At 37.0% G+C, this 23,970-nt stretch overlaps 1 protein-coding gene across 1 annotated transcript in view; it reads right to left on the bottom strand.

Moving 5' to 3' along the window:
* Positions 1 to 10,372: 10,372 nt before the first annotated feature.
* SLC17A6 (solute carrier family 17 member 6) overlaps positions 10,373 to 23,970 on the bottom strand; it is a 34,857-nt gene continuing 21,259 nt past the window's right edge. The window contains exons 4-12 of the mRNA XM_063331457.1: positions 23,241 to 23,355; positions 21,318 to 21,405; positions 21,130 to 21,216; positions 20,071 to 20,213; positions 17,492 to 17,641; positions 15,252 to 15,384; positions 14,435 to 14,545; positions 12,870 to 12,997; positions 10,373 to 12,509 (exon numbers count right to left, since the gene is read on the bottom strand). Of these exons, the coding sequence (XP_063187527.1) occupies positions 12,177 to 12,509; positions 12,870 to 12,997; positions 14,435 to 14,545; positions 15,252 to 15,384; positions 17,492 to 17,641; positions 20,071 to 20,213; positions 21,130 to 21,216; positions 21,318 to 21,405; positions 23,241 to 23,355 (1,288 nt within the window). The 3' untranslated portion in view covers positions 10,373 to 12,176. The remainder of the gene's footprint in view (positions 12,510 to 12,869; positions 12,998 to 14,434; positions 14,546 to 15,251; positions 15,385 to 17,491; positions 17,642 to 20,070; positions 20,214 to 21,129; positions 21,217 to 21,317; positions 21,406 to 23,240; positions 23,356 to 23,970) is intronic.

Below are 23,970 nucleotides of genomic sequence, written 5' to 3'. Positions count from 1 at the left end.
CCTAACTGTTAATACTTGTCTTTGCAATCTTAAATCTTTATACACACATACATAGGTATATCCATATAAACTTAGAGTGCAGCAACCAGAATTTTTAGTGAGTGTATGTTGCACATGCTCAGTTTGGTGTCTGAGCATCGTCTGGCGGCGGTAGAAGGCAGGAGGAATGACAAGGAGGGTTTATTCTTCTGTCTGTGAACTTAAACCTGCTTAAGCCTCAAGAGAAAAAGGACAGAGGATTTTCTGATTTTCTGTTCTTTAAGGTATAATAAATCTAACAGTACTAAGTAGTGAGGTAATTGTCAATGTTAATGCAAAAATCATAACGAGAATTTAATTAGCATTAATACAGTTTTTTAAGTGGCAAAGATGAACAAATTAGAACTGTTATTTCATATAGACATCTTCATTTCTCCCGTTTAATATGCACATTATATCATGTTTTTTTGTGTCATATCAAAATGGAGGGTCATCTAAAACATGTTGCCTTTAAAAACAGTATAAAAATTAATTAGTAAGAGAGGATCCTGCGGAAAGATGATGCTTGGTAAAGTCTGGTTTTGCTTACCTGGAAGCGATACCTAATGATAAAGTGTGACATGAAATCTGTGCTGGCAGCAGAGACGATCAGGCTCCTTATTTTAAACAGTTTATGGCCAAAGCTGTTCTTTGGAAGTGTTATTTTCTCATGCCGAAGGGAAGAAAGGAGCAGGACTGCAGCAGCGCTGCCCACACAGCTGCAACGGCACCGTCTCGGAGGAAGCTTTCAACGGAGCTACAGTTCTGCTGCCATACGATAGGAAATGTCATATCACAGGCTCAGGGAGGTGAGGGAGGAGAAAGGAAAAGCAGAAAGGCATTGTCAGTATATAATCATATGCTAAATTACTATTTTACTACCATAAAATGTCAGGCTTTTTCATTTTTACTATACTTTCGTAGTAAAGCATTTTATCTGCTGTAAATCAAATATTAGCATATAGCTAAATTTACCCCAGGCCCTGCCTTCTGTCAGAGCTGTTACTGGCAATCTCAGTTCTTTCTACAGATACAGAATAATGAGAATGATTTCTGCAAACCGAAGTGTTCATTTGCAAATGCCTTATTAGGAATATAATGCCGATTTGTTTTCATACGTTCAATTAATCACAAGAACAACAGAGGACAAATTAAATTTGTTTTTCTTTTTATTGCATACAAGATAAAGAGTGCTTTAGAGATTAACTGCAAACCTGTTCTAATTAGTGCCCAAAAGCGGATCAATAATTCATCTGTATATATCTTCCTGTACTTTGCTAGTAATCACAAATTAAATTAGTGGCCACACACAACAAATGAAATGAGGGACTCCAGCATTTTTCCCTGGGAGATCCACACCGTTTCACTGCACAGGGTCTCAGCGGGTCCTAACACCGCTCATTCAGGCAACAGAAGCAAAGTCACACTTAACACCATGTCAGGCTTCAAGCTACTCTATAAATACTTTTTGTCCGTATAAACTCTAACATATGCACGTGAAAAGCATTTTTAAAAGAAACTTTAGCTCCTAATAAAAATTACATAGACCTTTTATTTTGGAAGGGATTGAGGTGTCCCAAAAGTGTTTGAATGCATAACGTGTCTATACTCTGTTATTAAGACAGTTAACTTGCAAACATCAACAATACGGTTTTGCTAATTGATTTTTTTGTCTTTTCTGATGTTTGGGTTTCCAGCCTGTTTTGATGGTGACCTTTAAATCTCTCCCCTTAGTCAGCTGGAGGATTCTTTTCTGACTCAATCTTTCTCACGCTTTCCTGTTTCTGTATGCCTTTTTGACTATTTTTATGAGATTATTCCAGGATGAATCATGTGATTTGTGATTTCACTGCAGAAAAAGAAGCCAAACTTGCTTGAAATGAAAGAAACAAGCAAGGAAATAGTAATCCCACAGGGACTGATTAAGTCATGCCACTAACATGTTGCTGTTAATCAATTTACATGTGAGCGACTATTTCATTTTTATAACATAATAGAAAGTGATAGATTCACAAGACAATATGAATCAATAACAAAAGAGAAAATAAGCATTTCCAAGCAATGCCTCCAGGTTCACTTATTAGTCAAAGAGGATATTTTTTCTGATGACATAATACCTCTAGGTTGTATCCTTTGTTATTTTATGGGGTTGTCTTTCTTGTGTGGCTTACCATTGTCACTACTGACAGAAACTTAGGTATGTGTTAAGGTGTATTACCTAACTGATGCTGGAATCAGAACATCTGGAACATCTGCCATTTGGGCGCCGTGGAAGGCGGACACGGATACATCACTCGGTGACCAGGAGCTATACCTTCCCCGGTTCTACTCTGTGTCAGAGACATCATTTCTCTTTGCTTCAAATGCTCTTACCAACTCATGCTAAGTAAACAGAAGAGATCAGGAGATTACGGAAGATCAATGCCCTGACGGAAGGATTTGAACATTTGCCCGGCATATGAGAGGCTTCCATTTGAGGCTCTGACTCTCTGCAGCAGCAGCAGCCATAGCCCAGGACTACTCTGGGCTTTTATTGCGAAGTCCTGTGAAGATAAACCTTTCATTCTGACAGAGAACCAACAGATGTCAAAAGTTTTGAATTTGAGGAAAATACAGCTAGGGCTTTCTCTCTGCTCCAGTTCTTCCATTCTGTTATGGAAGAATATGGGAAATATAGATTCTTCTATATATAAACCCCATAAATTTTCCCGTATAGAAAGAATATTTCTAGATAGAAAGAATATTTCTATTACGGAATAGAATTCTATTCTATTAAAGAATAGAAAGAACATTTCTATATGGGAAAATAGACTGAAATCTCGTGAGAAGCAGCACTGCAGATAATCTCCTGCCTGGCGGTGGCTGTTCCAGAACAAAACTTCAGCACGCGCAGTGTGGCTGTTACGTCGGCCTGACAATGGCAACTTTGAGAAACTTGGTTTATCCTCCTTGTATTGAAGTCAATGTCTTCAAATCACATTGCCTCCCTAGGGAGCAGAACTGGGTATTTTGCTAGAGGATAGGGCCCAGTTCTCCAAAGTTTCACAATCTGTGCATTAAAGTATCAGTTAGAGAATAGATCTTACATGAGTGCCAATAATTAAATGTTAAATAGTGCTGGTATTCCCACCCTACAGCAATTATTTCAGCTTGTAGGTTTTCTGCTAAGCAGTTTTTGTGTCCTCTCGTGTCAAATTAATGCACAAGAACAAATAAACCACTCATGGCCCAAAGGATTGTATTCTAAATAAAACATGGAGTATTTACATTTAGTAATATAAACAGTAAATTACAGTTACAATAAGGCTGGCATTGAATGAACAAGTTTCTAGGCTAATAAAGACATTCTAAGGCAGGAAAATAAATGAACTAGAAAATGCTTTTTAAACATCTGCCTGTTCTTTTTACTCATGTGAAACACAGACACAAAAAAATTGCCCTTTGAAATAATTGGCCTAAAGAGGTAATTCTGGCTTCCTACATTTTCATTTCTGTCTCATTCATTACTGAAATGTGTTCAGTATATAAAAAAGATTATTTGATTTGACAAGAAAGGTGTATTGATTTATGAAAAAGTCAAATTTTAAGCTTCTCAGCATGACCCAGACAATATCTGAAAAAGAAATAGAGATGTAAGAGAAATAGGGGAAAAGATCAAAAATATATTTCCTGGAACACAACTTTTGTTTAAAACATTTAATTTATTTAATTGCATTTTAAAAATATTTAATTTTCAGAATTTTAACATATTTTAATTTTCATGTTAGAGCTAAAATTCTTTTGGAGGATGCATACATGCTTGCTATATGAATTAGCTCTTCTTTTGTACTTTTGGCTGAGATTATTATTATTATATTTTTATTGTTCAGTGCCATATGTCGACATTCATTGGGATTTGCATGTTTGTGCAATGGAGAATACTAACTCAGAGAGCATGGTCAGTCCACTCTTCATAGTCCCGTCCTATTATACACCATCCCAGTGCCAGGCAGGGAATAACTGTGGACCATTGTCTCCAGGAGTCCTAAAGCAGAGCTAGATGGTCAGTCTTCACCTTCAGTGCTGCCTTCTGATTTTCTGTGTAAGGTTTGTACATGCTGAGAGGCATCTTTCCATACATCACATTTAATTTGGCGCTTCATCTATACAGGGTAAACAGTTTGTGCTTTATTGATCCTATGATCAGACATAACTGCACAGAAAAAAAAAACAGCTGAGAAAAAAGTTGAGCTTTGCTTGACCTTGTCTTTATTTGATTCCATTTTAATTCCAGAAAGCAACATTTACAAAATGTAAAAGAACATTGTATCTTTCCAGATTAAAACAGAAAGCGGTTCTTTTGATTTTTCTGATATTTACCTTGAAGGAAATTATCATAGCCTCCTCATAAATTTATTTAGTTCATGGCCATCTATGGCAATTATCCAGTGTTGACACATTTAATTGATTATCAAGACAAATGCTAATTAAATGGCAATCTTCCAATTTTAACAACGCTATCCTTTATTTTTGAAATGCTTTCTCATCTCGTTCATTTCCTGCTTCCAAGCATCACTTTTGCTTTTTGTTTACATCAGTGTTTGGCATAATAGTGGCCTTTCTCTTTCATTTACTGACCTTCCCAGGTGCTACAGAAGGGTGGAGAGAAGTCAATGAATAGGGCTACTGTACCTGTGTCTGGATTCTTCTACACCCAACTCCTTGTATCACATAGAAATATTTTCCAAAATATGAGGAATTTTTTCCTCTCTCTGGATACTTGGACATCCAGCCATCCACTCTCATCTTCTGAACATTGATTTAAACCAGACACTGTTTGTGTGGACCTTGACACATTTTTACAGTGCACGTGCTATTCATCTGCATGGCATGGAAATAGTAAGTCCAACATTTCCTGGTATCATTTTTACCGTGGATGTCCTACGCAATCAGTTCAGATTTTTCAGTAAGTGTGACAATCAGGAAGCTTGAAAACCCTGCCAAGAGGACTGCAACCATTCAAATAAATGAAAGAAATTCCATTCTTTAAGGAATGCTCTTTTTCATACTTCTTTTTCAAGAGAGAACAGAGATGGTCTGAAAAAGTACATTCTGAATTCAAGGAGATCCCTTAAATTGGGAAATTCTATTAGGCTATTCATACCTCTAGAAATATTTATATCAACTTAAGTACTAAATACTAAGTTCCTGCTATGGGGAAAATAAATATTAGTTTATTCTACATATGTGACCTGGAAAATGTAATGCTGGAAGTGTCAAGATAAGCAATACAACACCAAGTGTTTCCTGCCAATATCCCCATCCAGTTTTACAGAGCTTTTTTAGGTTGCTGTTCTGAATTTCCCTCAAACTACCGGACTTCAACATCTTCTCAGAGAGAACAAAAACAACCAAACCTCTTATGTATGAGTTAAAATTTTTATTACTTGTTGCTGATGACCATGCTTATTGCAGAGTTTAACGGTTTTGAGAGGAGACTTACGTAGGTGCTATTGGAACTTGCTGAGGATACATTAGGATTTTGATCAGGTCAAAAGAGAACTAAAATCTTTCTGTGCTCCAACTATCTGTATATTATGTACACATATATATGTGCATATTTTATGTACATGTATGTGTATGTATATGCAAACCTAGAAGAATACTCTAATATGGTTCATGTTAAATTTTAAGTGAAGTTTTACAATTCGATTAATTTTAATAACCATCTTTTATGTGGGTGGCTGCTGTCTTTCTCATATAAGATATGTTTACCATTTGAAATAAAATTGTTCCTCTTACTGATTAAGTTAGCCAGTTTATTTTGTTAGGTTGCTAATGACGTGTAATATCTGTATATTCTGAAAGAAAAGCAGTAGAGAATGTAAACTTGGACATGTATAAATCATGTATTTCATTCAAGGTGTCACAGTCAGAGTAGATGTGATTGAATTCGTACTACTTAGTATGAATTGGGATCTTTCTAAATCAAATACAGCTGTACTGTTTGTCCATGTCATCCCATTCGCTATTCTTTGTGCACAGAACGTGCCATTTGATCCTCAGGGTACAAGCAACACCTTGTCATCAGCTCCTTGTCAGTCGTACAAGGTTGTGTTACTCTTTACAACGCCTTGATCGCCGGTTTTGCAAACCATCAGTTTTCACCGCTGACCCTGGTTAGTCTAAAGGTCAAGAACATCATTTGCTTGCATGCTTTTGTGAGCAGACAGTATTGCCATTGTGCAACAGTGCCCAGCCAGAAGTAGTGTAAAGATATGTCAGTTCTGAAAAGCTGGTTTAAGTGCAACTAAAAACTGATCATCTCCAGCAGAAGGACTGAGGACAGTAATACCAGCTTCCATCACACAGCGAAGACAATCTGTGGTGGGTGCAAGGATGAAAACTGGATACAGTTCCATCAAGACACATTGACAAACGAAACATAGCTCCTCCTGGAAAAGGAAACTGGCACAATGGGTATATCCATGATGGCAGAGTACATCTGTGAGAGAGACAGACTTTAAGTAGGAATGCAAAACCTACTACTAATGAAGCAGTATGCTCCGATAGGTTTAATGTCCTGCCCAACCTGTCAGTATGTTTCATTGTATTTTAAGATAATAATGGTGGGATCATTACGCACTGTTGTGCTTCTTCGGCTACCGGCAACGGTGCTTAGTTTCAGGAGTGTGAATTGACCATATGCACTTTCATGGCGTGAAGTCTCGCAAGTCTCCTTGGACTGTCACTGGTGCATCATGGAATGCATCCAGCAGGGAGAGCAGGAAGGGTTGAGGGAAATAAGCCATATCTAAGGGTGACCCAGCTGCTGGCTGTGCCGTTATTGGCCAGGGTGCAGTCCCACAGGGTCTGAGCAACGTGAGTAGATCAGGGTGCCACCGACGGTCCCAGAGACAGCAAGGAAGGATTCAGGTCCAGCGTCCATCCAGAGAGCCCTCTCAGGAGCAACAGGAGGTGGGCCAAAGGCAGGACTGAAGACAAGGGTACAACATAGATCCAACTTACAATCAGCAGACAGACTAGAGACAGGGAAGCCCAGGCCTGAGCTGAAATGGGGCTCCTGAGCCATGGCTGGGGGTGCAGGTGGGGATGCCAGGGCAGGATGCTCAGGGCAATTAAGGCCTATAAGTGCCCTCGTGGCCTTGACAGAGAATTGTGTTAGAAACAATGTTAAGACAAAGTAGGTACAGCCAAAACGTGGTAATCAGCTTCTGAGCCAACTTTTGATCATACCTGAGACTCAGAATAGGGACCAGATATTTAGGACTTCATATTCAGTTTTTTTCTCCCACTACGGCCATGAGCAAAAGCAAGGAATTTTGGCAGCTCTTCTATAAGCCTTTTCTTCAATTTCCTACAACACTTTATTTCCTGTAATTTCTAACTTTTCTTTATATTTTATGGTTAACATCATATCTGCCTTTCATACTGTTTCTCTAATTGAGAAAGGGGGACATAATGTTTCTCTTTCATATTTATTCTCTACTTAATTTCTTATAGATAAGAGCCTGCCAGAGGTTGGACTGTCACTCAAAATCTCATATTGTTTTCTGATGCCTCACCTGTGGCATTTGAGAGAACGTGGCTTCACCTACAACAAAAATTGCAAGGATGATATGTTTCTAATGTTAAAAGCGTTACCAGGGAGGCATTTGCCAACAATCATTTTGTAATATTAATTCTCAAATATGGAAGATACCGTCTAAGCACTTGACCTGAGTGTAAGTACATCGGCTTCAGTAGTTGTATGTATGTGAACATGTAACACATTTCACTCTTTGCCATGCTTTGGGTTACAACAGAGTGAAAAACTCTGAAGCAAAGCCGGAATAGCAACATCACACACATTAGCCGGATCAGAGAGGATATACATGGATAATTAAATTAAATTAAAATATCTGACAGTAGTTCTAGGTCCTTTGATTATTTATTCTTAAATCTCCCAATGAAATGAAAATTGTTCAAGCAAAAAACACAGACAAATTCAAAATAAGTACAAAAGCAGCTGCTGTCAATAGTTAATCTAGACTTAGACTAGCCTTCAAACTCCACAGCTTATCCTAAAGGGAACAAAACATTTCGTCTTTCAGAGGCAGCAACTAAGACTGTGATGTTATCTTTCTAACAGTACGGCTTTGAACTGTGACATTTATTCTGACTTCCATATTCATTCCTATTCCTAGCTTCATGCTGAAAGAGGACTTCATTCATATTTGCAGATATTCTTTTGTCACTGTTATTCAACCTTTACCTTGAGGCTTTCTTTTCCCCCATAGAAAAGTGGTTTTATGAAATTTGGTCCATTGAATTTCACGATCACTTCTGAGAGCAAAGAGCACTTTATGATAGCTTTATCTCTGCAACAAAGAGTACGTGTTAACAGAAGGGATCTGACCAATGCCGATTCAAATATTTAAAAAGTTGTCACTGCTTGAGTGATACCATCTATGTGAAATCATTTGAGGACATAAAGGTGAACATTTGAGGTGATATTCTAGCCCACGTAAACTCAAAGCGGTTCTAACAATTTTGTGGAGTCTGGATTCTGCCTTTTCCTTTTACTTATTTTTCTTCACTTAAAAGATAACTAACTGATAGAGAAAAACGTAAGTAACAATTCCTTTCCTTTTTTTCAACATAGTAAGTGAGCAGAGAGTACCAGATAGGGGAACAGAACAGAAATAGGTGACAGGCCAAAACGAACAAGTGACTGTGAACACAGTCTGATGATAAAGGGGGATGATTTGAGCTGCTAAGAGTTCCAACAGAGGAACACTGCGCCACGCAAGTGCCACGCATCCGCAAAGCTCCTCTTGGAGTCTGAGTGCAGAAGAGAAACCTCTGGGAAAACAGGGCACCGTTCAGAAGTGGTTTAAGAGGTATGTTTTCAAGCTACTTTATACAAATGAAAGGGAGAAATATAAACAAATTTACTGAGAAGAAATATCAGAGTTTAGATGAAGGATCATGTCCCCTCAACTCTCCTTCTCTCCTTTTCCCAAAAACGGATCCAGCTGTTCCTGCTTGTCTTCACTTTATCATCCCTTTCAAGAACCTTATTATTTTCTCCATTTCACCTCTTCTTTCTCAGTTATGTTCCTGACATTTGGTTCTTATAGTTTTCTGTGAATAGGGGTCTGTGAAGAGGTAAAAATCTTAAAACCTGTCATGCTCTTCCTTCCCAGGAGAACAGGTTTTTCTGCACTGCCATTTGAAGAGGAAGTAAAGGAGTCAGAGCAGAAGCAGAGGGCTAGAAAGAGAATTGTGGAGGACCTTAGAGTGGTGTGGTGCTTAAAGGCAATTGTTGAGTTTCCTACCAAGTTGTGCATGGCTGAACCGTGCAATGTCTAATGCCTGGGTTAAAGTCTCTCCTTTGTTCTAAGTAATTAAAAGGTGTCAAGCTAATAAGAAAAAAAAACACCTGTATTTAACAAAAGAAAATTATTGAAACAATTTCAAAAGATAGAGAATCTCTAAGATTAGACTCAAAACTGAGAAGAATTGATTTTGATTTTGTTAATTAGTTTTCATTTTCCGAGCTGTCCACTTACCATGCTAAATACAACCGTAGTGTTACAGCCCCCATTTATCCCACTTTCGAATCTTTCAGGAAGTTTCCATGGCAACATCACACCAGTCCATCAAAACAATTAGCAGTAACTTTGTGTGTTACCTGACTCAGCATCTCCTGACAAACAGTCTATTGGTGAGAAACACTGGGCCCTTACTGTTCTATCTGGTGTCTTGCAGCCTTTTGTTCAGGTTGGTGTTTCTACATTCTTCTACTTTGTGCACGAAAATTATGGAAGAGTAAAACTTTTTTTAGAAAAAGACTTACTTTTAATATAGGATTTGTTGGATTTACTGATTCCTCTAGGGTCTATCCAAAGATGGACAGAAAGTAACATTATTTCAGTTTCAGTTAAGGAGCAAGAAAGGAAAAAAATTCCAAGAAGAGCAGTCCATGATGCTTTTCATTTTCTTTAGAGAATGCTAATTCATGCCAGCTCTTTAGCTAACACAGATTAGTCTGGTTTTTTTCCCACCATGCTGCATTGGCTGGCACATTGATCCTCCTGCTCCCTTCTCTTCCACGCCTACTCCAGGCATCCTTATGAGAGGAGGAACAGCAATTTAGAGTTAGGTGACTCTCCCACCACACATCTGTGGATGGTTGGAGGAGAGAGTAGACAATGCAGGATACTGGGGGGGTATTCAGCACAGCTCCCAGCTGCGACATGAGATATTATCTCCATGTTGATAGCAGAATTTGTTCTGCAGCGACTATAATTTTAGTCACCTATATCAGAGCACATCTAAAAGAAAATTACAAGAAACTGTAATGGTCCTTTTTTTTATATAAAAGGATAAATAGAGCATTTTATTAACACTTTTTGCAGCAACAAAAGTGACACAGTCCACATCTTTTTTCATTAAACACAGCAAAAGCTATGGTCACATTTTACATCACTTTGAGGCACAAAGCAAAATACTTTTTTCTTAAGGTCAAGGTATGATTTGCATTAAAAAAAAAAGGAGGAGAAGAAGAAACAATCCTCAAGTTGTATATTGCGGTAGCAGGGTTTCCAATCACTAGCACAATACAATGAACAGACCAAGAATCCAGAATGGATTATTACATACAATAATAATCATTTGATTGAATTAAGAAATGGATCATTGTTGTCATTTTAGAGTATTAAGAAGTGGTCTGGTGTTGCTAACTTCAGTTGGTTCAGTTTGGTTTAATCCCAACAACCCCGAATATATACAACAAGCTAAATGAAGGTTAATATATAGTCTAGAAGATTATGCACTTCGTAATGCATTGCACTTATTGCTTGGTACACTAATGTTGCATTCACTGTTGAGTTATGCTAAAAAGACAAGCGTGATGCTTGTTGGCTTCTTTTAACCCAACACTAGTTATTTACCACTTTGGTTTATTGTGAGTTTATATGTTTCTCTTATTCAGTGTCCATTATTATTAGGTTTAATCGAAAGACAAATACATTTTGTTTATTTCAGGGATTTCTAAAATAGCAACATTTTCTATAATTACAGTATCTTCAATAAACTTATATCTATGTATACAACTGTGGCACGATGTGTAAAAATATGAAAGCTATTAAGGGAAGAATAAGGGTTAAATTATTCTCTGTTTCTTCTATTGGTTTCAAAATATTCTGCAAAACAAATACATCCTTTTTCATAGGGCTACTTGCTCATAGTAAATTTCTCTTTGGAATTTTGTAAAAGACTATATCTTTTTCTATGTTATATTGGGTTTTTCTCTCTCTCTAAAGACACCAGTAGAAAGTTGGTATATACTGTAAAGAATAGAATAATAAAGCTTGTTTTTTGATAAAGGGATTTGACAGTCTGCATGAAAAGTCAGACTTAACATTATATATTGTTTTTCTATTAGTTGATAAATGCAGGGAAGAACATGACAATGCCTATAACTTCATAAGATTCTGTAAAGAACAGAAATAAGAATTTGTGCCCAAACATTCAGTATAAAACTCCTAAATAATTCCTTTATTCATCACAGAGTAGCCTGCAGCATGTAATCACGATAAACATACAATATGCCCTATTTGTTCTTTAGGCTTGATACAATTACCATTAAAGGAACTGGATCAACCCTCTGTAAATGCCTAAGACTCAACCTTTCTTCTTTAAGAAAGTTCTTGTCTTAGACTTAACACACAATTCCTACATTGCACTGAGTAAACGCGTGTATTTAACACAATCTCTTTCAATACAGTGTAACAAATATATAAGTGCATTTTTAATGATCAAGTAATTTTGGCTTTCTAAAAAGAGCATTAGATGTGCCAACTTGGTTGCTTAGTTGTGCTTTAATCGTTAGTTATGAGTTTTAGCTCTTGTATACTGTAAGTATCTAATTGCCTCTATAGTTTTGACCAGTAAACCCTTAAAACTCTAATGTTTATAGAACAAATATAACCTAATGAAAGTGATGACATGTCACAACTCATACAGATTGCACTTTGATGTATTTTTTTTACAGTAAGACCTTCCTGTTTGATATGTGTTTACATGTTTATACCACATTTTATTTCTGTGTGCAAACAATCACAATGAATTTAATCACAAACACTACAAAATATAACCAATATTTAGGTTTGTTATGAATAATCTCCTTCCTTGTAGTTGTATGAGTCTTGTACTTCCTCTTGTACAAATTCCTCTTTTTTCTCCCAACCATTAGGCCAGCCACCGTTGACCTGGGTTGTAGCACCATAAGACTTGGTGGTACCATAATTTACATAATTCTGAGTAATGTCCCCCGTCTCTTCAGCAAGTTCATCTTCATGGATAAAGCCACATTTCTCTTCACTTGTCTGTTCAGGGTCTGCCCAGGGTTGTTTCTCTCCTGAAGCAAATATGCCATAGAAGATAACACCTCCGTAATGAACTAAAGCAGCAATGAGGAAGACATACTGCCACTCTTCACGTGTCTGTAAAGAAGAAATTTGCTAAATCAGAGCAGTGCACAGACTTATCTAGCTCTTCTGAGCTGCAAGATTTAAATTAGGGGTTGAGCTGAGATAGTCAGCACAGCTAAAATGTTTAAGTGTCCAGTTTCCAATTATTTATGTCCATCTTCCTTTGAAAAATCACTATTCATTAGCCTACAAAAGCATTGACCTGGTGAGCATATAGTGAAGCATGCTTCAAATTTGCAAGTTCCTGGATGCTATTCCCTGGAGGTCCTAGATTCTAATACAGATAGCCTGGCAAGTTGCACTATGGGAAGGTCTTTTTCTTGAAAATCATAGTATTAAACCGAAAGATTTGAAAACTGTATTGCCGTTTACCTTGTTCTTTGTCATTGCTCCGACAATTATAGGGCACACCATTCCAGACAAGGTCCCGACTCCATTAGAAATCCCCATTAAGATGCTGGCATACCTTGGGGCAATGTCTAAATGGTTGACATTGAATCCTGCAATACAAAGGTCAGCAAATATTCATACCGAAGGCAGAGCATTACTTCAGTTCTGAAAAGTAATGCTATCACCTGACAATTTTACTATGACGCATTTGGGCTGCTTAATTGCATTTCTTTTTCTCTAAAAGGCTTATAATGCTTAAATATTCCTACAGAGACTCTGGGTTTTCATTTTCTTTTTAAAATGTGTTATAAAAGGATACCAAGTGTATTTTCTTCCTAAAACTACAGTTTTTTTAAAAAATCTCAGTAGTGACTGGGTGGAGTGGAGAATCCAGAAGATATTTAGGCAGGGAGGAAGTTCGCATTTTGCGATGTCATTCATGACCATTTCATGCTGTAAATAACATTCTTCCAGCTCGTACCACTTTCCTTTCCTATTGCCCACCTTTTTCCTTTTGCCACACAGTCCAGCAGAAGGGAGTTCCCTTCTGTTCTCGAATGGTAAAATGAAGGGATTAAACAAACAGTATCTATAATTGATTTATTAATTATTGTTATAAATATTTGTTTGTTCTCTTGCATTTCCAGCAGCTTAATTCTGTTGAAATTAATGCAGTAACAATTTAAATAATCTTAGAAAAAACACGTGCTTCTCTGAAGTGACAGAACACGTTGTCCCCAAAATAAGGACTTGAGTAAGTGAAAACAGAAGCCAAATCTTTGGCTACAGAAAGAAGATAGAAGGGAAAAGGCAGGCAGTATGAGATGGATAACCATCAGAGAAAGTGCAATGCACGTTTCAAGTGGTACAAAACAGGTATGACACCTTGCAGAATATGTGGGATTAAGGACAGATTTGGTTAAGGAGAGTTTAGACGTTTGGCACAAAAGAAGAGAGAGCCTGTTTTAGACATAAGGAACCAGCATGGGAGAGGATACGAAGATCACAGTGGGAAAACAAGGGAAGGCCAGGTGACTTGTCTTTGGGAAAGGCAAAGGCAAAGGGGTGATATATCAGCAGGAAAGGGGAAGAGCTGAATTTTAAATCAGAAAAAAATTGCTGGTAATTAGACCCCAAAGTAATAAAAAAATGCCACACTAACAAAGCATTAACTAATATAGAGTGGAAAAAAAATAGTAAAATGCCTATATTTAAACAAAGACATGTAAATTTAGGTATCATTGTATAATATCAGTCCATTTTTGTTATATGTTTGATTTCAAGAAAAATCTATGGTGTACATCAGCACCTCACTGAAAAGAAAGTCTAATTTTCTGCAATGAACGTGGAAAAGACTGAAGTATTTGATCAAAAATAATCTAATATAAAAGATGTGGTACTGATTGTACTTTCCTTTGTAATGATCATAAATAACGTTATTTAGAATTATGAGGTTTGTTTAAATTACTATCAATGAATAAAAACCAAATGAGAAGTTCTATCTCTTAAGATAAAACAATTTACTAATACCAGTAATACAATCTTACCAGAAATGGCAAACCCACTAAAGCCTACAGCAAGCACTAGGAATGAAATAGCCACTCCTTTACTGTGAGAATATCCCACCACGAGAAGAAGAGTTGCTTCCATACCAAAACCTGGGGAAATCATAAAGAAAACCAGGCATCAGATTTCATTCCCTCTCAGATATTGCAGGCTTTAGGATATGGTAATATTCCATAGGAAGACAGAGGCAAAACATTACCTCAGACTGGAATATAATCAGGTATTTCTTTCATCCCTAAAACCCACTTCCTGCGATCTCAAATAATCCTTATTTTATTCTTTGTATGCTAATTTATTGTTACTTCCTCTCGATTTTAAGATGAAAATAAATATCTGTGATTTGGTTAGGTCATTCCAGCCAACCCTAATGGGAATATACACTAAACCTGCTTATGAATTTTGCAGCCCTTATCACAGCCAGGATCCAGCTTACGTGACGTTAAGCTCTCAGAAGGCAGATGCGCAACCTCAGGTAGTTTTCTGGGCTCTCTTTAGATGAGCTAAGATTCAGTAAGTAGCTAAGGGCAGGCAAATTAGCCCCAGAAAGCTCATCTATTTCTTTAACAGTCTAAATGCCTTTTCAAATAACAAACGTCTATATTGAAACTGGGAATAGGAACAACTGTGTTAGTAACCACATCTGTAATATACAAAAAATGCACAAAGTATTTCGTAAGTACATAAAACCATGTAGTTTGTTAGTTTATGGTATACAGCATACTATATGGAGATTGAATCTGAATTCAATATTATACTCAATATTGAAAAGAAGCTTTTTAATAAAATAGGAAGACTTACCTCCACAGTTCATTATCTTTCTCACAGTAGTGGTTGAAAGAATCTGCTTGCTTCTTAAAAAGTCTGCAATTTGTCCCCCAATGGGAACAATAATTGTCATCACTAAATGCGGCACAGCAGATAAGATACCCACCTAAAATAATCATTCGAATTAGCAGTGTATAAACCGTAAGAAACCATTGATTCTTCGTTTTCTGCAGTATTCAGCAACTAATTAATTGTGTCTCTTCAATTTCAGGCTACGTGCTAAACCCAAAAATCTTAACTTGGTTAGATTTGGTTGCTGGTTATTAAACGGACAAAACTGGTGATGTTGTCATTGCATTTTATGAAGGACAGCCAGAGTTTTTAACAACCTCTGATGCCGTGACACTTTTTGTTTATAGATTGTTTTCACAGTTTATAGTTAAGCTAATGTGGTTTTTTTCCCCCTGACTTACAGCCCCTCTGCCCTTTCTTTTCCAAAAATTTATGATCAAATGTGTTGAACTGAATTGCTGCATTTCTGCTGGTGATGTGTTTGGTGCAGCATTGCCCAGCAAACCTAACATGTCCAGCCAGATTCCCTGTGGATTCTCCTCACCTGCACAACGGCCAGTTGCCTTTGATTTCTGACCATCCCTCAAGCTTCGAATTTCATGTGGGCAAAAGATGTGTCTGAGAAACTGTATGTAGTATGACAACAGTCAAATTGCTATACATACTAGCGAAGTAAGACATAGTAATTTTGTGATGGCTGTTCCAAGATATTACAGTACGTTTGAAGACCATTCCTTCAAAGCAGGATAGGGTATCTGTGAGCATGGCATGAACTGCCAGCTCCTACCTCCTGCCAACATAACTGCCTTGCGGATAGCTTTGTTTAGTACACGTGGCATTTTGTTCTAATAGGGAATTCTGATTACTGTGTTTATCTGAAAAAGTGCTTAAGCACAGAGGTTTTTGCATAATTCCTGTCTGAACGGCGTATCAGCTGGCCTGATGTCTGACTTGGGTTACATCAGTGCGCAGAGCAGCCAGACTTCATGAGAAAAAAAAGAAAACAAGTTTTCTTTACTCTTCAATTAAAGTTGTGAAATTGTGCATTTCACTGCAGTTTGTACATGTGGCAACTCTGTTGTGACAGCTAGCTTCATGTTAATAGATGTTTCTCCCAATAAGCCAGATATCAACCATGGGGTAACTATGGTATTGCAGGTACTACTTTGAGGTGTTCCTGACTAAATGATAACTATTCATTTATTCACATGCCCAGCAGACGAAAACTGACTTCTCTGTCATTGTTTACAAAGCTCTGCATTGCTCTGAATACACTCTAAGAAAAATCTTCTGGAGCAAAATGATCAGATTAAGCTTCTTAAAATAACTCCAGCTAAAGATGGAAGCCCATCTTTAGATGCAGGATGGCATTACATGATTTCGAAAATACTCCATAATATGGCAACACTTTGGACGCTGCTCATCCAGTTGTTACTTACACCACAATTTAGGGTGATAACACCTCATGGAACAGTATCAAAAGAATACAGGTCTCTCAAAAGCACAAGCCTCTGTCACTTTCACAAGAAGGAAATGCATATTAGTAGAAAGCTTACTCTACACCCTGAAGGCTTGTTTGCATGTATCCATGTTGACATTACAGGTCTGATCCAAAATTCTTAAGAATTACGTGGAACTTCAGATCATCCCTATGTGTCATATTTTGCCACCATCTCTTTCGCTTCCTAGGCGAAAAAGGGGGAGCAGTTCTTACCACAGTAAAGGGGGATATAGAAAGGTGATAAATTGTACTATCCTTCCTAAAACTAGGCAGTCCTGCTTTGTAAAAGGCACCTGGAAAAATGGAACCACTTGTCAATGCTTTCTTTACAGCTTTGGTGGGATCCTGCATCCCCTGGGCGTCAGGGACAGAAGTGTAATGGGTTTCTCGATACCCTTCTGATACCACGCATGGTCTGGTTTCAAGCACTTAACTGAAGGACTTTTTGCAATATGGCCCCAAGTAGATCATCACTAGATCTCATCCTGCCTTCACCTTCCCCTATCCAATCCTTTGTCATTGCTGTTACTTCACTTTTGTGTGCTGGTCAAGGGAACAGTAACTGGGGGGGATAAGATTTAAGACTTAAACCCATGATAAAGATGCAGAACACTTTTCTTTCCTCCTCCTAATAAATACCGCAAATGTAGCTCTGATGTTTACTTAGCTAAGACAAAAGCTTTACACTATTTTCACATACCTTGCTTATTTCAAATCCAAAGACTTCCTCAAAGTAAGCAGGCTGACTAATAAGCAGCAAGTAAAAAGTCCAGCTTCTACAGAAGTTTGCAACAATTATTGCATAGACTGGCATAGATGTAAAAAATTTTCTCCATGGCGTTTTGTATTTCTGAAACATAGAAAGGGGGATCCAGTCACCATTTTGATCATTATCAACTATCTGTCTTCCCTTTTCCTACCTGTTATTTTTACCTATAGTCCAACAAGCTCATATATGCACAGCTTTATGTATCTGAATTCCAATGACTTCAATTATCATAAAGTACATGCATCCGTGTTTGAATGATCAAGATTTAATTTAAAAACATAAGCAAGTAAAAATTACTATAAAATGCTCAAGTGGAGAAACTCGGTGATACTTAGCTGGATCACAACACTCCTGTACAAGTGCCATTATCTCAATCATTTAAACATGAATATACTAAGTCCAAAATTATAACACGTCTTTAAAACACAATGGGTTTGTATCTAAGGCAACAGTCAGATTTTACACTGTAAGTACACAATTTCATCCTTGTTTATTTTAAGCATGTATTTTAGCATTTAAATCTTAATCCCGGCATTCTAAATAGGTTTTTTCTTTAATCAAAACTGCTGAAACTGCTCGGTCAATAGATTTTCTGCTTATTTTATTTTATTTTTAAAATGAATTGCATAATGAAAAAAAAATGACAGATGGACAGAACTACAATCCTGCTGAGTCCCAGCGCCTCTCCATGAACCCAGGGTTCTGTCCATCTGTGTTGATCCAAATACAGCATCCAGACCAAGATGAGTGTTTGAAAATCTCTTGAGAAAGGTTTCAGGCTGAATTTAGTCTACTGTTGATTTGAATACTGGCTTTTCTTCAAAGAAAACCAGCCCATAGATGGATATATGCAATACCTCATATGCCTATTAAATGACACTTAAGAGAGAGCATGACTTAATTAATGAGAAGCCAGCTAGAAAAGCCAACTTGATACTATGGGAAGAATTTCAGTCTAAATATTTTAGAAGCAACTGAACTATTGATACAAACTAATGACTTCCAAAAAAATGTTTAATTAAAAAGCAACAATAAGAAACAGACAGAAATTATTCAGTCCAAGTTAGAATTGTATGGACATCCTCTGAAGGATCTCATACCATGTAAGATTTTCAAAAGCACTTACATAAGAAACCATGAACTCTGCTGACTTCTGTTAAACATCAACCCAGACGCTACCTCAAGAACACTTAAAAATATCAGCTATCAAAGAAATGAATCTATAGTATTTCCAGTTCCCTATTTAATCTGTATCATAGTTTTTTACTAAGAGAAAAATGGTTTATTCCTGAGTTAATCAAGAACCAATATTCTGACCAATTAGAAACATACTGAAGAGTGGTAGTGAGGGTCTACTGGGAATGGACGGTGTAAAAATTTGAGCAGATGAAGTGAGGCTTAAGAACCAAGTTTTTTTTTACTTTCTTGAGTTTGTAAGCATGGTGGTAGTTTCTTTAAAGCTTTTCAATAGTGAGAGAAATAAGAAAATTATTATTTAGCATGATAGGATTACTAAGTGCCTAGAAAATGCGCTGAGTTCATAGCTGGTTTTTGGGAGTTCTTGAGAATTAATCCAGTACAGAACTAAATCAGATTATGAGAGGCTTGATAGCACATTTCCAGCAAAGTTACCACAATAATAGGGAATGTTCCTATGGCTCTCCTAGCATGCTCTGTTGCAACTTACAGTATTTCTTGCAAATGAAATGTAGAATAGTCAGGATTTGCTTTTTTTTTCTGATATTTTGAGTACCTCAAGAGACACTGAGTACTGCTTTTCTTCCAGTTTACTTTTACGAAGAGGAAAACCTTCCAGAAGGGATTATATAGGAAGGAAATTAACCACTTGAACTCAAGCTACTATGAAAGTCTCAATAAAGCCACAATTTCAAATGTAGCTGTCGGGGTTTTTTTATACTTTAGAGTAGAAAGAGGCATAAATTCCATGAGTGATCTTTTGTGGCCTTTCAGTACTTAAAGTGGGTTTATAGAAAGGATAGGGACAAACGTTTTAGTAGGGCCTGTTGCGATAGGACAGGGGGTAATGGTTTTAAACTAAAGGAGGGTAGATTTAGACTAGATAGATAGAAGGAAGAAATTTTTTATGCTGAGGGTGGTGAAACACTGGCCCAGGTTGCTCCAAGAGGTGGTAGATGCCCCATCCCTGGAAACATTCAAGGCCAGGTTGGACGGGGCTCTGAGCAGCCTGATCCAGTTGATGATGTCCCTGCTCATTGCCGGGGGGTTGGACTAGCTGACCTTTAAAGGTCCCTTCCAACCCAAACCATTCTATGATTTTATGATTGTCTTTGTACAGAAGCAATATCGACTCAGAAATCCATCAGCGGTTTTCAGATCTCCCTACCCCCTAAAAAATGCAATTGTATGAAACACGCATTTCTGTCTTAAAGGAGAAGGATGTTTGGGGGGTTTTTTTGTTTGTTTCTATTTGGGTTTTTTGAGTTTTACTACTATCTCACAGGAAACAAGTGTATGAGTAATATTCTTACTTCCATTGCACCTAGGAGGTTGGCACTCTCTCCAATGCTTTCTTCTATGTATCTCCTTTCTTCATCTGTGATTGTAGGATGTTTTGCAGGACTCTCATATGAAACCAAAAGCCAAAACATGTACCAGACTATACCAAAACTCCCTTTGGAATGGAAAGAAAGACTTTAAAAAGGTGCACAGTAAAGCAGCAATCAACGAAAAAAAGCTGTGAATAATTAGAACAAATTTAAATGGCACTTGTTACTGCTCTTCTACTGAGTCATTCTAACAGAGAGTTGGATCCTGCAAACAATATTTGTGCAAAATACATGCAGAGCTGGACCACAGTGAAATCTTCTTTGTTTCATTTACAGAATGATTTCACTGTAAGTGAATAATCGCGTATATTTTAACATCTATTTGTGCAATGCAATGCAATGAAACAGCTTCCGTTTCATTTCACCAGACTGTAAATGAAGTTCCATTCTGCTTTAAGCCACTGTTGTTTGCTTACTGCACTATTTTTTTACCTGTAAAATACAAGATTGTGGCATTGTTTAACATAGCAATGTGTTTCCTGAGTAATTTATCAAATTTCTATAAGGTTTCCTCCTAATTCACACCAATTTTACACTGCAGAATAAACTCCTTTGGGGCACTTTTTTTCCATCAGTGTAAGTTAAGGTAGCACAACTAGTGTGAATGAAGCTATGTAGGTCTTCAGATAAAAATCAGGACATTTCAGTCAGAACAGGTACTCCAAACTTACAGTTCTATAAATGAAAGAGCCACGTTACATGATCTGAGATTCTATAGATCTGCGTAGCAGTTTGCACTACTTGTACTAGAAGTGATGAAGGTTTCACCATGAACTACCTTCTTTTCTTATTTAATAATGTTGCTTTCCTACTCTCTCTTTTAAATCCTGTTCTTCCATTGTCCTTTTCTCTAGACTGTATTTTTATCTTTACGGCCCCACTTCTCTTTTTTTTTTTTGGCCTAACAATAGCTTTTACATTTTTAGAAAGGCTAGAGAAAGGTCATACAATATTGGAGTGAGAGGAGCAAAAAATGCATACCATACACATAGAACACAGAAGACCAGCCAGTATATTGCACTAGAATTCCAGCTAAAGGCATTGCAATAACAGCTCCTGCATAGGAACCTACAAAACAAGACATGTGTGGATGAAAAGGGAGAAAAATTCAGTCTCAAAACACTTTTATGTTACAAATGAGAGAGAGACAAAAATAGGAAGTTACTTACCACAAAAGGAAGTGGTTGCTAACCTACTTCTTTCTAATGGGGGGGCCCACTTGCTCCAAATACCGTGGCAGGCAGGGTAGGTGACCCCCTGGGGAATGGGTGTGCCACAAGTTAGCTAATGCTGATCAATCACTCAGTTCATTGTCTTTGCACGATTTATTATTTTTTTTAAGTGCTACAAACAAGAAGTTGAGAATGCTTTGCATTTCTATAGTCAAGTCTGAGCACAGCCGTAGAAAAACTTCCGGTTCTATTAAAGTTGAAATGGGTTTTGTGTATCACTCCAAATCATTAAAGAGGCATTATGAACCAGATATAAAACGTAATTATTTCCCTTTGCTCCCCCTTCCAGGAAAGAATTGCAAAGAATTAAAAAGAAAGAATCTTAATGCACAAGTACCAGAGTCAAAGGAAGGATGAAAACACAGACACCCTGGAGTCTTTCTAATGCTGGGCTCATTCCTCCAACCCTCAGTCTTGGTGGCCTTCTAACATTTAAAATAGAATGTAGGAAATACAGATTACTGTTCCACTGCTCTAAAACTAGAAAATAAAATCAATAAGAGCTTAAAAATATAATGTTAGGAGAGAAATTTTTCACTACCTTTGTCTTTAATGAACCTTCTTGAGCACTTGAAGCAAATAATTGACTGATATTAGTTGGTTTGATTTTAAACCAGTTATTTTTAGGTCCCTCTTCAAAACCAGCCTTTAACTTAATGATAGGAAAACTACACAGAAATCACAGCGTCTTGCAGTTTTGAAATTTTAGAAAATTTAACATGAAATATACATTAATTTTTCACAAAGTTCATGCTTAAAAATTATGGTGTAAGCATAGTTATACAGAGTAACTTTTCTCTTAATTTGATGTTTTGTTTCTTATGCAAAAAGTAGAAAAAATTAATAGCTTTTGGCAAATGTTGATATTATCATAAATGTTGAAATTATCAATCTCAATAATATAAAAAAGGTTGTAAAATACACTCTTCTGTTTCGAAAGAAGATCTTATAACCAATTTCTTGTTCATTTCGGTCTTTTGCTAATTTTGCAAAAAGTATAAAGCCTTAATTGTTTAAAGATTTATTGTAAACCTTCTTCAAACGGTCCTGTTTGAGGTGGTTTGCATTCACAATTCCTTTGAACAGTATCACAGAAGTGAGTGGGTCTAAAATAGCCATTTTATTTTGTAATTACCCACTTGCTCCTGTTCCTCTCCCCTTTGCAGTCAAGCACACCTTTGTACACGCAGATCACTTTTCAGGAATGGATCCATATTTATACATGTATACTTTAAGAACTTGATTGACAGTTGCCTAACTTTCAGGCACATTCTGTACCCTCTTTTGGAATTTTTTTATACAATAAGGCGCATGAGTTAAAATCAGCCCACACAAAAAACAGAAGTACATAGCCTTGAGGAACAAAGAACCAGTGATCACAGGCTTAAACATCTGTCTTTCAGTAAAGAAACAAGCAAACAAATAAATTTAGAAGGCAGGCTCAAATTTTTTCTCTCTTAAATCACGGTAAATCTCTCATTCATACCAACAAGAGCATGGGCAGGGCCTATGATAGAAGCTTAACTCTTTATTATAGATTTAACATCTGAGGCTGGACAGCAAACAACTATTGAGAACAGCAGCATTATAAATATATATGATGTACAGGATTTCAGTGAAACTTCAGTGTTAAATACATATCTCAGTGGGAAAACTTTGCTATGTATTTTTGATAAAGAAAAATCAAACTTTAGATGAAGGAAAATCAAATAGCTGCAATTCATACATTGAAATCCATTACGTGAAAAATCAATAATAAACTGGAAGCAATTTTTATTTTCCCCTGAAATGTTGCAATTACTAATCAAAAGCTAAAAAGCATCCACCACATTTACTGGTTATTTTATAATTTTTCCATACCTCTACAAGGCCCTGCAAGATCCTAACGAAGATGACACACCCATAGTGCACCCTGGCTGCGGACGGTATTAACATGTTGAGGGAGGATGTCAGCAGTATAGCAGCACCAAATACTCTGCAAAGGTGGAAAAAAATAAAAAGGAAAGGAAGTAACTTCAGTGTTGTTCCAATTGACTTGTTCCACATATGCTCACATATCAATCTAGATGTATTTAAACATATGTTCTTTATGTAGGGAATATCCTAACTGCTGGACTGGATTAGTGTCTACTTCCATCTAGTGTAATAACCTGTTTGATAAGACCCAGACCAAACATGGACATAGACATCTATTTAGCATCATTTCCTAAGGAGATACATCTTATGCAGTCAGAGGTAAAGATCTTACTCTCCCCATATATCCCTACTCTTTCCTGTAGTCAATTTTCACATCTATTTCAACCAAATCTGACTGAATTCACCACCCTCGAGAGAAATTAGAAATCAGGTCTCCAAATGGTTTGCTAAAACAGGTGGCCAAGTAAAAGAGAGATTCTCATTAGTGCTTTAATTGTAAGAAAGTGGCACCATGCATTCACTACTTACAAAGCAGAAGAGAATCCACTTTTATAAATGCCAAAGCAGCAGGAAGAATTTCAAACAGAGCTGGGATTTTCCTAGACACAAGAGTCAATCAATCTGGAAACACATATCCATAGAAAACAGATCATTCTTTCTGCTGGTTTTTCAG

This window comes from Chroicocephalus ridibundus, chromosome 4 (genome assembly GCF_963924245.1).
Source record: "Chroicocephalus ridibundus chromosome 4, bChrRid1.1, whole genome shotgun sequence".
Lineage (NCBI taxonomy): Eukaryota > Metazoa > Chordata > Aves > Charadriiformes > Laridae > Chroicocephalus > Chroicocephalus ridibundus.
Note: the sequence above shows the minus strand (reverse complement) of the source record. Positions and strands in the feature narration are given on the sequence as shown.